Below are 16,144 nucleotides of genomic sequence, written 5' to 3'. Positions count from 1 at the left end.
GAGAAGATTTGTTAATTGTAAGGTATTTATTTCAATATGTATGCCCATATATTCTCCACATGACTAATATTATCTCATCTGTTACAGTGACAAGTTTCCTGGTGTTCTTGCCATTAGGATTCTTAATCTAGTCACACAGTGGGCAAGAAGCTGTTTTGTGAGACTGGGTATTATAGCCTGCTTAGCTCTTTATCAGTATTTCCCTGAAATTAATTTAAAGCTAAGTGTGACCTGGAATTTATATTATATATATATAATATTTAACATCTAAAAAGCACTTTACAATTTTTGCGTAGAAAAAGCCACACAATTTGACATTAATATTTTAAGATAATTCAGTTGGCAAATAAGGAAGTACCTACACCAAATGAAATAAAAAGGAAAAATACTGTAAAATGAGGAGAACAGGCTAGGAGCAGTGGAAAGAAGGTATGACAGTTCAAGGGATGGGCATATGTTTACAAAGTACTGGTTTGACATGCTTCTTAAAGACCATCAGAAAAATAGCTCTTCTGCGACATTTGCTTCTATTTTCAGTCATCTCTTTAGGTAGGTGTTCACTGGTAAGTGAATCTGATGGGAGGCAACTAGTATTTTATGCAGGATTCCATCTTCCTCAGGTTTCTTCCTCAGCTGGAAACCTTAATTCCTGTTGACTGTAATTCTCTCCAGCCCTGGAAGTCATGGAGAACTAAAAGCTTCAAGAACTCAAGAGAGTTTGTGGGAATGAGTTTTGTTTTGATTTGATGAATTTTTTTATTTATTTTTTTTAAATGACAAAAATTTGTAGATTGAAAAGTCGTACAGAGTGGAGAAAGAGAGCTGTGGGAATCTGGTCTGACATCTATAACTCCCTCGGCTTTGTACCAGCATGCACATACACAGGAAAAATGATTCACTGGGTGTAGTGTCTGAAAATACCCTGGGGGACAGTAGGGTTCCTTCTTCAGTGATGCTGTGGCTGTAGCTGACACAGTGTCCAAAACACAGCACTGTACCAGCTACTAAGGAGAAAACTACGTCTGAACCAACTGAAAACCGTCAAATTGTGAAGCAATGGTACAAGTAGAAAGCGCTCTCCTAATGTGAGTACATACTGAGGACAGCTATTCTAAGTGGACAGAATTTATGGCACTGCATCTTCCCAATGGTTTCCTGTTCCAAAGAGGTGTTACCTGAGGTCTTGGAGTCTTTTTTGAAAGAAAGTGAGAGGTTTTTTTTGCTAACTCCACCTCAGTTATAAAAAGAAAAAGAATACAGCACCACATCATCTGTGTTCTTGTGGCAACAGAGTTATTGCTGTTCAGTAGGTGCAGCTCCTCACAGAATAGCCTGTACATTTATTGAAAGGTCACAATCAGGAGACACAATCAATCATGGACTGACAAACCAGAAACAATTCTGGACTCCTTTAAGTTTAAGCAGACTTCCAGGACAGCCATAAAATAATTATATATTGCAATTTATATGTATGTAGAAATATTTACGAAGAGGCAGAAAAGCAGAGATTCTGAGCAGTGAGGAACTAAACCACAAATTATATGATTTTGGCATGGAGGAGTTGCTACAAAATAAAGTTCATGTGAAGACAGTTAGGAAATTTTACTAGGAATGTGAGTCTCCTCAAAATTTAAAGATGTAAAATTATATAATACACAGTTGCTCTGCTTCTGTGGGAGAGGAGATACCTCTGGACTACAACATGTCCTTGCCTGTCACATCCAAGGTGAAACACTGTTCAGACCTGACTATTAGCTATCCAGACAGCTTACAGTTTGGTTAGACTAGACATGGTAAGAATGTATCACATATGATGTGGTGGGCTTAGACTGTTCTGTGATTCTGTGATACTGTGACTATTGGCAGGGAAATGAACTGAGAGTGACTCTGAATCCCAAGGACCCTGTGGAATTTGCTGGGTAATTGCCACTGTTGATGTATTATTTCTCTGCCAGATTTATACAGAAGTTTGTGAGTACACTTTTTTAAATGTATCTTTTTCTAATCTTTAGTCTTATTCCCTGTTTCTCATTAGAGATGCAGCCTCTTAACACAGCTAACTATTGGAAATTGAGCCAGAGGCACTGTTGGATCTCTCAACTTGCATTTCATTAAAGTCTTTACAGAGTTTTGGAACTTCATAAATTACTCTTGCAAGAAAAAAAATGTATTTGCTGACATTCCACTTCTGGTATGTCCGTGGGCAGATTTAAGTTAGGGAATGAAACAAACTCTAAAGTAGTCGGTGATTCTTTAACATGAAGGTTTTTTTGTATGCTCACACTCAGATTTCTAGTCAGTCTTCAATTGTAGATTGTTTTTTATAACTGGTGAGCTAATTAAAAAAAATACAATTTCATGCTTGCACTATGTGAGCTTATAAGCTCATTGATCATACTGTCCATATTAACCAAATAAAAGCATGTTTCTGGAGCAACAGATCACTTTGAATTATCTTTTATGAAAGTTAGTGCCCGAAAAATATATTCTCAATAGTCTAGAAAGCAAATGATGAAAGCATTTGCCTGGAAAGCAAATGATGAGAGGATGATGAACATAATCAAAGTCTTCGGGGGATTATTTGTTTCATTTTGGGGGGTTTGGTTTTGTTTTGTTTTATTAAAACCTATTTCTCTGTCAAAATAATACTTTCTGGAGAATATGTCTGTGGTCCTGGAATCATGGTATGACCGTTGTATTATCTGAGATTTTGTAATGAAAGCCTGTATCCATTTCCTAATACACTTTTAAGAGAATTGCCAATCTTCCAATGGTGGACACACATCAAGTCACCCAAGTTCACTCTCAGGGTGGGGAAGGTAGAGTTGTGAAATTCAGTTGAAAATGTAACTGTTAACAGTTACTGTCTGAATTTGTCAAAAGGATGAGATTGTAGGCCTTAGCTCATAAAAAAACAAGACCCTATTGGTTTCAGAAATAAGAACAGAAAAACTAAATATAAAATATTTAATATAATAAATATGAAATATCCCTTTCCTGTTTTCTAGTTTCCTGCTCCTGATCCAGAATTCTGTTTGAGAGAAGGTGCCTTAAAAAGAATTACTCATAAAACAGAACTCAATTGCAAGTATGCAACATTTAAGTAATGTAAAGCCCATTTGAATCACACACACTAGTAAATATTTTTAATAAAATATTTTTTAGAACTTTACTATTGCTACTTTTTGCTTCAGTGTGTCAAATACCAAAAAAAATTAAAATCTCTTACTGCTACAAAAATATCCTGAGAGATTGTCCCATGTTTCTGCATTTAGTGATGCAGTCAATATTTTAAAAATCTGCTTTAAGCTATAAAAATGCCTTTCATATTGAAAACAGAACGCCGTCTCCCTTGCCAAAATATTTCAGAGGAGCATACAGCTGGTTCAGTCACTGTTGTAATTATAATAAATCTTTTGTTTGTGTTTGAGGTCTGTAAAGGGAGTGAAAAATTATAGGAATTCTTTGGGGTAAATTGTAGGAAAATTACCATTTTCAGGAAATGTTTATTTGGCATATATGACTAAAAAAAAATTTTAAAGCTATTTGAGAAACACTTGCAGGACAGTGACACAATAAAGTCAAAACCAATGGGCAGTTTCTGTTGGTCGTCTGAACAAGTGAAAGCCTTTTTAAGTCTCCTGCACTGATTGGTGCTGTCTGCAAGCAAACTAGCAATCTCAGCCCCATGGATTATTTTAGCATGGTACTATGTATATGCAAAAAAAGCCTCAGCCTGATTTGTTTGAGATTAAAAAAATACACAAATCAGCCATTTTTTCACCATTATCACCAGGGTGCATCATGGAAGCCTCTGCCTGTCAAGTTTATTAGAGTTTTGAGTAAGTAACACCAATTACACTGACACTTTGATAAAAAGAAGACTCTGGAAAGTTACACACAGCTTTGGCAGCACGGGTGAAATGAATAGGGAGTAAACAGATGACAATGTCTTCCAGAACAATAACCCTTGTGACTGTATCTGAGGAGTTTTGCAATACTTTTTGAAAGTAGCTGATGGCTTTTTCAAACAATTTTTTCAGCTATGGCAGTGTTCTGGCAGTGTGTTAAATAAATTATTCAGCAAATATTTCTTTTATTATTCATCTAAGTGTTGCAAGTTCCCTTACCTGCCTCTAAAACTTTCCTGAAATGAAAAATGACAAAAGAAAAAGAAAAGCCACCCAAGACTAAAAAGGAATTTTTCTGGGGGTCAAAACATGAGCAAAAACCTTGAACAATCAGTTCACACTTGCAGACCTGAGTTCAAAATCCACTACCAGTGTTCCCAGGAGGTAACTCAGTTCACACTCTGTTGCTTTCTCTGTGTGACTAAAAGAAAATGCAGTATAAGGTTGGACAATATTTCCCTCCTCTTCCCCTTTCTGAATCATTACTACTGTTCAGTCTCAGCAATATATCAAGACATGCTAAACAGAAAAAATGGTAGCAGAAATTATTCTATGCTACACGTTTGCTGCATGTTTTCCAGTGACATATTTCAAACTGGGTGTGAAGATAGCAACATGATGAGAATAGGTCTCATCATTGGGAATTGATTTTCTAGAATTTCTAGAATTCAATCTAGAAAAAAATCCACTTCTGCACTATCAACCTCACTAATAATTTACCTAGTGAAACTGTCATAGTCTCTGCATGGCTTGATTACAGAATGTTTTTGCCTTGGGGGCTAATAGTAGCAGGACTAAGTGGAGAGGGAAAATTGAACTTGCTTATTTAAAATATTTTACTAACCTTGATTTTGGCTAAGTGCTGACTCTAGTGCTAAGGCAGTCATTGCTGCAGTGGGCTGGGGAGCACCTCACCCTGTGCACTGTTTTCAGAAGCTCTGCAGGTGGAAACTCAGCATTTCCAGATTGCTTGTTTATATGATGATTCTGCTGCTGGTTTTAGGGGATCAGTGGCTTTCTCTTCTGCATGTACTGTTTTACAGTCAACTGTGGAACACTGATGGGACTAATGGGGTTGCTAAATTTCACTGCAAGGATGATTTCCTCTGGTTGGAAGAATTTGAAAAACTGTTGCCATTCAGCAGGCTGAGAGATGCAACTTAATGCTGTGTATTGAAAATGCCACCCAGATGCAGCCCCTAGTCAGTGATTAAGAGGTATGGAAATCTAGGACCAAAATCTGTGATTTGGAAAAATTGTGAAGATGTGCTGGATTTGGTTGGGGTGAAGTTAATTTTCTTCAACGTGGCTGGTGTGGAGCTATGTTTTGGGTTTGTACTGAACACATTGATGGTAACACAGAGATGTTTTAGTTACTGCTGAGCAGAGCTTACACAGAGCCAAGGCCTTTCTTGCTTCTCACACTGCCACGCTGGCAGGGAAGCTGGGGGTGCTTGGGAGACCGGGAGGAGACACAGCCAGGAGAGGTGACCCCAACTGACCAAAGGGCCATTCCAGACCATGTGACATCTTGTTCAGGATATAAAGTGCAGGGAAGAAGAGGGAAGGGGACATGTTTGGCGTGATGACATTTGTCTTCCCAAGTGACACTTAGATGTGATGGGCACTGCTCTCCTGGAGATGGCTGAACTACTTTACCCTTCCAACTCTCTCCCCAATTCTGTTGATGGGAGAGTGAATGAGTGGGGTTAAACTATGACAGGAAAAAATGCCAGGGGTCCATTTTTTGAAGCTTTTTTGAAGCTGTTAGTGTTCTGATAGTCCATTTTTTTTATTTTCATTTTCCTTTTTTTTTTTTGTCATTTTAGTACCAAGCTATTTATTATAGTAAGCAATCTACAGACTAAACCTTCCCAGAGCCTTGCATTGTTAATTCCAGTAAATTGCACCCTTATTATAAGTAATATGAGTGATGTATAAAACTTCCTAATTACTTTTGCTCCCCTTTAAAATTCCCATACTATGATCTGTCTGATACTTTCACAGGGTCCCTGCAGATACAAATCAAAGTGATGATAACAAATAGCACGCATGACTATGTCTTTGCATTAAGTTCAGTGAGATAAATCAATGGAGAAATAATATACTTGTTATATGGTCCATAAATGTCCCCCAGATGACTGATTCACAGCGCTTTACTTAGGTATATTCAGAATCTATTTGGGTTTCAAAATGTGCAGTTATCTTGATTTATTTAAAAGCAGAACAGCAGAAGGAAAGCCTCAGTTCCTATTCCCGTCGGTTGCTCTCTGTTTCTGCGGCAGACTCGGTAGGGAAGCGATTTTCTGGCCCCGCGCGAGGCAGGGGGGCCCCCTGCGGGCGGGATCCCTCTGCCTCCGGGGAAGCGGTGGCTGCTGCCTTGCCTTCGCCCAAGCGCTGCCCCGAGAGCTGGGCTTTACATCTTCGCTGTCCGTGCCGTTCACTTTGAAATGAGGGAGAGACACCGTTTCCCGAAGCCGCAAAAGCAGGAGAGGCGTTCGTGGGTCCCTGTCCGGAGTGCGGTCATTCAGGGGAGAGTGAAGTGCGGTCCGGCTCGGTGCCGAGGTTTCTCAAGCGAAAAGCGCGGGTGGTTTCCCCGTCACCCGGCGGCTCGGCGAAGGTGCGACATTGGCAAAACTTGTCCCCACGCAGGAGGGGAATGGTTTTGTGAGAGCTGATCCGAGGGGACCACTTCGGGGACGGGAATCCTATCGGGACTGGGGGGAATCACATCGGGGAGAAAGTGGGAATCGCATCGGGAGATGGGAGATCATATCGGGGGAGAGAGCGTGACCTCTGGGCGCGGGGAGATGGCATCGCCTCTGGCCGGGCGCTTGCCGCACGGAGTCCCCGGGAGCCCCCGGCTGATTCACACGCGGGGCCAGGTGTGGGGGAGGCGAAGGGACGGGACGGGACGGGACAGAACGGAACGGAACGGGACGGGACGAGACAGTACGAGACGGGGGCGATCCGCGGGAGCAGCCGTGAGGGCAGCGGGGCGCGCTCAGCACCCGGGAGAGCTCCGCGCCCACCGCGCATGCCCCGCCCCGCCGGCGCGGATAAAAGCGCGGCGCGGAGCCGAGCGGCGCCAGCCGTGCCAGCGCGCTGCCGGCAACGCGCGCTTCCCCACCCTGCCGCCGCTCCGCCGCTGATCAGCCCCTGGGGGAAAAGCTCCCGCGGACCCGTCTCCCACCCTAGCATGGGATGGGCGAGCCCTGCGAGCGCGGTGCCTGTTCCCCAGCCGCTGGCATAAAGGAAGGAGCGGACGCGGAGTCCTGGGACACGCCGCTGGGTTTCCTGGAGAGCGCTCAGATGGACAACGGGAGCAACGTGTCCTTCTTGCAGTTCAAGACGATCAACCTGGAGCGAGCCGACGGAATGCAGGGGGACAGTTCCGACGTGGTGCGGATTGTCATCTCCCTGGTGTACTCCGTGGTGTGTGCCCTGGGACTGGTGGGCAATCTGCTGGTGCTCTACCTGATGAAAAGCAAGCAAGGCTGGAGGAAATCCTCCATCAACCTCTTTGTCACCAGCCTGGCAGTGACTGACTTCCAGTTTGTGCTGACCTTGCCATTCTGGGCAGTGGAGAATGCGCTGGACTTCAACTGGCTCTTTGGGAAGGCAATGTGTAAGATCGTCTCCTATGTGACAGCAATGAATATGTATGCCAGTGTATTCTTTCTCACTGCTATGAGTGTGGCTCGATACCGCTCTGTAGCTTCAGCCTTGAAAAATCAGCGTCGAGGTGACCCACTGGGTGGCTGCTGCTCTGCCAAGTGGCTTTGTGCACTCATCTGGCTGTCAGCTGTCCTGGCTTCTCTGCCCCATGCCATTTTTTCCACCACTGCCACTGTCTTTGATGATGTTCTCTGTCTTGTCAAGTTCCCAGAGGGCCGAGGCAGCAATGCCCAGTTCTGGCTGGGTCTCTACCACATCCAGAAGGTGCTGCTGGGCTTTGTGGTGCCGCTGGTCATCATTTGTCTCTGCTACTTGCTCCTGGTGCGCTTCATCAGTGACAAGCATGTGGGCAGCACCTGCAGCGGCCCCAGAATCAAGCGCCGCTCCAAAGTGACTAGGTCAGTGTCCATCGTGGTGCTGTCTTTCTTCTTGTGCTGGCTGCCTAACCAAGCACTTACAACGTGGGGGATACTCATCAAGCTCAACATAGTGCCCTTCAGTAACGAGTACTTTCTCTCCCAAGTGTACATCTTCCCCATCAGCGTGTGCCTGGCACACTCCAACAGCTGCCTCAATCCCATCCTCTACTGCCTCATGCGCAGGGAGTTCCGCAAGGCACTGAAGAGCCTCCTCTGGAAGATCACCTCACCTTCCCTCACCACCATGCGCCCTTTCACTGACACCACCAAGCCTGAGAAGGATGAGCAAGCCCTGCATGCCGTGATGCCTGTCCACCCTGCCCCTGCTGCTGCCCGTGCTGCAGCTGTCCAGGCAGAGGTGGCCTATTACCCCCCCGGGGTGGTGATGTACAACAGCCGCTACGACCTGCTGCCTGTTGGCTCCATGGAGCATCACTGCTGAGATGGCAGGGGGCTCTGGGGGGGTGGGACAGTGCCAGATGTGGCCTGGGGATATTGAATGCCTGGTCAGGACAAGGGGAGGAGAGATGAGTAAAGGAGGACTTCTGTGTGAGAGATGCTCTTTTGCTGTTTTGTCTGCCCTTGGAGACACTTGAAGGACCTTGTCTGGAAGACACACCCTGAGGTGGAGAACAGGACTAGGTGGGGTGTCTCTATGAGATGCCTTTTAGTGCTTGTACCTGTGCTGGGGAACAAGAACTAATGAGGATGATGGGACTCCTGCCAGGGAGGATGCAGGATGCGCAAAGCACACAGGGGCTAATTGGGGTGGACAGAGGTTGGAAGGCTGAAACCACATCCCCTCAAGCTGGAGTTGCAAGCAGCCCTCCCACCATGGCAGGGAGAGGGAGCTGAGCTGCCTTGTCCCTGCTGCAGGACCCTGTAAATGATACTGGCCTGACTGGTTACTGCTCCCTGGGCTCCACTGAGGGCACAGGGATCAAACAGCCTCTTTTCTATTTCAAACCTGCTCATGGGGGAACAGCCAGGACAAGTGGGTACAAAGCTCCTGCTTTCCCCTCTTTTAGGGACTTAGGAAAGAGCAGGGACAAGGAACACTGTGCTCCCCTCCAGGTCAGTGAAGGATCTGTTCTTCTAGCTGCCCCCATCTCAACTGCTGCCAGAGTATAGAGCAGACAGCCAAGGAGAAGCCCAGGGACAGAGTTTGCAGCTTCATGGGGTGTTCTTTTGCCTGGGTTTGGAGGGAGGGTGTGAGCTCCCTAATACTCCCATGTTCCAGTGTTCCCCAGCTTCTCTCCAGGCCACTGAGGGGAAAGGAAACCTTACATCCCCAGACCATGTGTAGCAAGACAGCATCTCTCCCAGGGCACTGAGGTTGCAGGCTTAATTTTTGCTGCACTTCAGACTGTTCATATTTCACTTCAGGAAATCAGCACAACTGTAAATAAAATTTAAAAAAAACCCCAACCAAACAACAAAAAAAACAAGGGGAAAAAGAAACAATCCTAGCTACTTCAAATCACCTGCTCTGGGATGCTTCTGGGTTCACTTAAGACCAAGCACAAAGGCTTTAGTTCTGCTGAGGGTTTGCACTGACTCTTGCCAATGTTTCAGTGAAGTTCCTCTAGTCTGAGCACCCCTAAGGCCTACAGTGCTTATGTAGCCTAGAGAATATCAGGGATTGGCCTTTTCCAGCCTCTGTTCTGGGAAATAATTTGAGGCTTATCTGAATCAAACTTTCAGGGGGATTAAAAAAGTGTATTTTTAAGCTGTGAAAGTTTTTGTGATAAGGCTATATATCTACTTCTTAAAAAATTTTTTTAATTATGAGAAAAAAATTTGAAATCAAAATACGAAAATACTTGTTTTAAACTATAGAAAAATGTGTTTCTGGTTTTGTTTTCAGAAAAGAAGTTCATTAATCCCTAGTAGTTCATATAAGATGATTATTTAAATACAATTTTGAAAGCTGTTTTCTATTTCCAATCCCTTTCCTTGCCGTCGAACTCCAACAGCTGCCCAATTCTGCTAAAAAGGTATTTATGCAGAGGGTTTTTTGACACCTCTAAATACCAAAATAGAGCAAACTTGCTATTTGTGTCCAGAGAAAACTGCAACACCACAGTGGCAATTACACTTTTCAGACTCTGTTAGGTATACTGTACGTGTTGGTAACTCCTGTTGTAAAATTTGTGTTTGGTCTGAAAGCAGCTGGTTCTGCTACTTGCAAGGAGAAGTTGCTATCTTTTTTTTCAGGGCAGGTAAGACTTCTCCAGCCTTGGGCATTTGCTAATTGGGAAGATATTGATTTACAAGTGGTCTGAAGAGGAACAGCAAAAGTGAGCTGGCGGCTGATGGGCATACTTACACAGAGGCAAAGACTCCGAAGACATCAGACATATTCACAGAAGAACTTGAGCATCTAAGTACTGTACAACTGCCTCTCTAATCTCCTAAATCCTGACTTGGTTGACCGGTGAAGTTTGTAGGTACTTGAGTTTTTTCTAGTGAAATTTTTGTGCCTAGAAATCTGTTCCTGAGCATGCCTGAATCTGCTTAATTCTGTAGCACTTATTTCTGTGCTTTATGGGGATATCTCTGTTGTGACTGGCCACAGTGTGTGTCTTGTGAGGGAAGCAACTCTGCATCCCAACACAGAAGACCCTGTGCCAGGCCACATTAAGTCAGAAGCGGCTGTGAACTCAACTCATTCCCTGCCATCCCTTTGAATCTGTGCCTGGATGTGCCGCTTCTGTCCCAGCTTCTGTGTAAGTGTGGATTATGCTCCTTCCTCTTCCCTTATGAAATGCTGAATTAGTGGGCATAGCTATCCCCCACAGCTTGAGAGATTCAGTTTCCCCTTTCCCACATCCCAGGGGAATGGTTGAATCTCTGGTCCACTTTGTGAGTGTGAACTGGCTTGAAACAGTTCCTTATTGCCTGAGTTGCTCTCTGTTGCTGGATCATAGGGGCAGTGAAAGCCCTCAAACTCTGCTTGGCAGCACAGTGGCTGCAGTGTAATCTCCAAAGAGGAATTGTGGAGATTTTTTTTTTTTTCACTGCAAATACAGAATAGAAATTGGATCCAGATCTGGGTTCTAGGTCTCCCCGTCCCAAGAGTAGCGGTTAACTTGCTCCCAGGTCCTGGTTCAATTAGAATTCCAGTATGCTATCCAGGAACCTGACGTCTTTCTAGATCTGTAGGTAAAACAGCTTAATGTGCTCAAGGATTTGCAAAAAGCTGCATTTCTGCTCTGGGAGAAAGCCCTAATATCTGTGTTGCAGGTGAAGAAAGTTGCACAGTTGTATGAGAAAAGGATACCATGAGCTCTTAAGTCTGGAGTTCAGAGAGAGATAATTGTGTTTCTGTAGACCAGGAAAAGTATCTAAATTAAGGATATGGGAGGAATCTCACAGATGCTCTTCTTACTGTTTGCTTTTGAACAGCGTGATTTCTTGCTTAACTTGCTGGAAATTTTTTCCCTATCTAATGTTTAACTATTCTTGTGCGTTAAATAAACAGCTGAACAAGTGTCTGAAGTGTAACTATGAATTTCAGTAGATAGTAAGCTGCCTGAAAGACAGCCTCTCTGGTGTTCAGCATGGCGAAACCTATGTGCTTTTGTGGATGTCAGTGTAGACATAATTTTGTGCCAGGAAAACAACGTAGTAAAACAGGTTCACAGTATGAACAACACGCAGTTAGCCCAGAGTACCAGTGTACCATTCTCAGAGGAAACCCCAGGTGTCTGATCACTTGAGACATAAAGACCTCCCATTTGGCAAATCACCCAAACATGAAAATACCTTGAGAGTGTGTAGGGACTGGACAGTGAAATTAGTGGGCAGCTCTTTCACATGCCACTGATCCACCAGGCATAAGTCACGGATCTGCTGTTTGAAAGAGGCACAACACATCCACACTTGGCCAAATGTTGATTTAGGCCAGACCAGCAGCCCAGGCTGTGCAGGTCAGTGTGTGTCCAGCACAGCCAAAGAGCACTGCTCTAGTAATGCATGAGCAGAGAGAAATTCTGCTTCACCTGTGCCGTGAGTCCCAGCTAACAGCATGAAATCTGTGCTCTGTGTTGCACGGGCAGGGGCACCAGCCTGGTCTTGGCAGAAGGTGCAGTTGTTCTGTGTGCATAGGGTGTGTTGCTTCAGCATGATGATCCTCTCAGAGGATCATTACAGCTGAACAGCAGCAAATTCTACTGAGTATCCCGGGGTTTCATAAGTAATGAGTACAACATGTTTCAAAAACACTGTTTCCTACAAATGTTCATATCTTCATTTGTAACAATCCTCTTTTCATGTATTAAAATAAACATTGCTGAAGGATACAAAACAGTACTTACTGAATTCTTGATAAGATTTTTGTGCTTGGTCTCCTTCTGTTAGAGATTCCTGGTGGGGTGCTGGTGGAGAGGTGCACTTGGTTATAGAAGGGTAGGGACCCGAAGGTGCAGGCTGACATCTAGTGACAAACTGAGAGAACCTTTAAAGGCCGGATATTCTCATCGGGCAAAGACTTTGATTCTTTAGGGATGCTGAAGTATCTCATCCCCTTAAATAACTAACCAAGGTCTTAATGTAATAACAATCTCCAATTGCATTTCCAGGTTTCCCTTTGAAATGCCTCTTCGGTGGAAATGCTGTTTCACTTTCACAGTGAGTTATTCTGGCACTCACTTAAACAGTAAAAAAAGTCCAGTCCCCTTCATTCCTATTCACGACTGTCTGCTCTAAAACTTGATTATTCAATTGAGTGCGTGCACAGAAGCTCTGATCTAATTCGTATCCCTGAGCTAGAGCAGGAATAGATATGGGTGTGGTGCAGCTCAAGTACATTACATTGAGAGCTTGGATCTTCTTTTTTTAGTGAGGGCTATATCTCAAAAGAGAATTCATATTTTTCAATTTAAGGGGGTTACTGAAAATATCTTTTTATCATGATGAGAGCAGTTAAAAGAATCTCCTCTAGGTACAATCCCAGTAGCTGTTGGTGCCATGAGTAGCCACTCAACTCATTCCTGTGCTAAAGTGCAGCTGATAATACACATCAGCAGGTTTCTCTGCCTATGTCTGTGCATAACCTCAGAGTCCTTCCCAAAATCTTATCTGTAAAATATAAACTCACAGGATAAGAATATTAGGCCAAAAGATCAGCTGCAGACAGAAGCAATTTCTTTAGTTAACAATTTTTTGGAAACATTGACTTTCTGGTTTGGAAAGGACTGTTCAACTATTCAATGTTCACTATTCAATGTGGGAAATAACAAAATACAGATGTCTTACTCAGGTACCAGCTCTCTCCCTTACTCACCTATTTCTTGGGACGAGATACTGTGTTTTTCCTTCAGATCAGCTGAATGAGTATGGTCAGTTGTACAATGATCAAATTAACTGTTCAACACTGACCTCTAAAATCATTGTTCAATGAACCCTTACACTTTCACTCAGCTGAACCTCACACTGGAAAAAACTGGAATCTTGTGGAAAATTACTAGTGTCTGTATTTGTGAAGAAGTAATGTTGCCACCAGGAGGGGTGGCTCCCACACCAGGGGTTTGTGCCACCATTCAAGGGGTCCTCAATGGGCTGGAGAAATGGGCTGACAGGAACCTCAGGCACCTGGACAAAGGGAAATGCAAATTCCTGCACTCCCTGTACCAGCATGGGCTGGAGTCCAATCGACTGGAAGGCAGAGAAGGAGCTGGAGACAAGGTGAACATGAGGCAGCAATGGGCCCGTGCAGCAAAGGCCATCCTGGGCTCCATTGGGCAGGGCACTGCCAGCAGGTCAGGGGAGAAGCTCCTTCCTCTCTGCTCAGCCTGGTGAGACACATCTGGAGTGCTATGTCCAGTCCTGGTTACCCAGTTCTGGATTATTTACCAGGAAGGCTGCAGTGTGATGGAGAGGTTGGAGCATTTGCCACATGAGGGGAGGCTGACAGAGCTGGAGGTGTTCAGCCTGGACCTGAGAAGGCTTGGGGACTTTATCAATGTGTGTAAATATCTAATGTAGGTGGGGATTAAAGAAGATGAAATCAAAATCTTCCCAGTATTGTCCAGGGAATGGGAGAGAGGCAATAGGCAAAACCTGAAATTCCATCATTTAAATTTAAGGGAAAAAAAAAACCCCTTTTGAATGGTGTGGTCCAGCATTGGAACAGGTTGCCTGGAGAGACTGTAGAGTTTCCAGCTTTGGAGATACTCACCCTGATTTTACTGCTTTAGCAACACTGCACTGAGCAGAGGGCTTGGATTGGGTCATCTTCAGAGGCAACCCCAACTATTCTGTGCTTTTGTGTGATTCTGCAATAGCAGATAGATTGCTCTGGATATGTCTTTGTTCCAAAACAGTAGAATTAGCATTAGTGTGTGTCTTGCTTGATGTTTATTCAAAAAACCTCTAAAAATTTTATGCCCTCAAATCCTTTACTACGATGTATTTCAAATCACCTATTTAATATTTTTTTAAAATGTTGTAATTGCTTTTAATTGCTGCTGAAATGATGGAGAGGGCTCAGAGGAAATATAGTCTTCCTCTTGCCCATCACTTCCTGCTGAAATCCAGTTCCTAGTTCATAGGCCAATTCAGTGAAGGATATAGAGGTATAGAGAGCAAACCATGAGCTCCTGAACTGAAGGTAAAAGAGGTCCTACAGCAGTAGTACATTAGTACAGTAGTACTGGTCAGTGGATAATCTCAGTGTACAGTGGATCATAAATAGGGAAAAGAAGAATCTGGTTTAAATTTCAGATCTGGGATTACATTTTCAGAGATGTAAACTGCAATCCTGAATTTTGAGCACACTTGATATAAAGTAATTCCAAGGAAAATATTCCAAAATGCAAAATCCCTCTGCCGAAAAGACCACCACCCTTTGATCAGGAACCATCTTCCTCTCAGAGAGAATCATAGTTCCAAAAATTGTTTTATTGCCATGCTTTGCAATGTTATAATAATCTAACAACCTAACAATATTTGGGATATGTTTCTTAAAGGCCTGCTTGTTGGGATTAGGTGTTTTGTTGAAACTGCAGCACTTACTAAAGAAAGAAGTGCTTCAGCCCTCAAAATCTATGGAAACCAAATAGCATGCAAATTGCATTGCAAGCTAACATTATTTTTTTTTCTAAATCAGATCTGAATGTAGAAAAAAAAATCCCAAATCATCTGAGACACATTTGCACCTATATAGTGATCTGCCAGCCATGCAACCCCAGTATAAACCAGACTTCAGCAAAAGACATCTCTGTCAGAAACGTTTCCTTCTCCTCTTGTCATTCCTTAGACTCCACAAATCTGCTGTTTGTCACATTTCCTTCTCAGCATCTAATGAGCAGAGAGGCCTTGAAAGCAGCTGTCCAAGACTCTGATGCTGCCTCCCTCTGTGCTGGGACCAAAGCCCCCCGCCACCTGATGCACGTTTCCTGCTGTGAGCCAGTGCAACAAAACCTCATCTGCCAAACAAGCAGGGAACGGCTGCACTGCAGGGCTGACTCTTGGCTTCAGCACTGAAGGTTTCCAAGGCCAGATTCTGCCACGAGTTTGATGCTCCAAAACGTGTCCATGGGGAGCTCCTACCACCACATATCCATGGGGCAGCGTCTGCAATGCATTAGGCAACCGGGCTACAGCTGGCAACAAGCAGCTTTCCTTGGCTGTCGGAGCACAACAGACAGAGAAGGGGACGGCGGCAGGGCCCCGCGCTGAGGCAGCCGCGGAGCTGGCGGAGGGGGCCGGGGCTGCGGTGCCGGCACTGAGCGCCAGGGGGCAGCCGAGACCCCGGCTCCGCGGGGAACGGGCCGGGCCTTGCCCCTGGGCCCCGCGGCCTGGAAATCTCGCCCCACACGGCATGGAAACCTCGCCCCACACGGCATGGAAACCTCGCCCCACACGGCCTGGAAACCTCGCCCCACACGGCATGGAAACCTCGCCCCACACGGCATGGAAACCTCGCCCCACACGGCCTGGAAACCTCGCCCCACACGGCATGGAAACCTCGCCCCACACGGCCCTCTCCCTGCAAAGACAGGGCTCAGTCTGCTGCGCCATCCAGGTTGGAAAGCACTGACTTTTCTTTTCCTATTGCTGCAAGTGCTTACCCCCGGGAATAGCCTCCAGCTTGACGGCTCTGCGAGATGTGAAGTCACTATCCTTAATACA

General features: G+C 44.6%; 1 protein-coding gene across 1 annotated transcript; it reads left to right on the top strand.

Moving 5' to 3' along the window:
• The first annotated feature begins 7,115 nt into the window (after positions 1-7,115).
• RXFP3 (relaxin family peptide receptor 3) lies at positions 7,116-8,914 on the top strand. The gene has a single exon (XM_058826631.1). The coding sequence runs from the start codon at positions 7,116-7,118 to the stop codon at positions 8,448-8,450; it is 1,335 nt and encodes a 444-aa protein (XP_058682614.1). The 3' UTR covers positions 8,451-8,914.
• Positions 8,915-16,144: the final 7,230 nt, after the last annotated feature.

Source organism: Poecile atricapillus, chromosome Z (genome assembly GCF_030490865.1).
Source record: "Poecile atricapillus isolate bPoeAtr1 chromosome Z, bPoeAtr1.hap1, whole genome shotgun sequence".
In the NCBI taxonomy this organism is placed as follows: domain Eukaryota; kingdom Metazoa; phylum Chordata; class Aves; order Passeriformes; family Paridae; genus Poecile; species Poecile atricapillus.
This window is presented reverse-complemented; position numbering and strand designations above follow the sequence as displayed.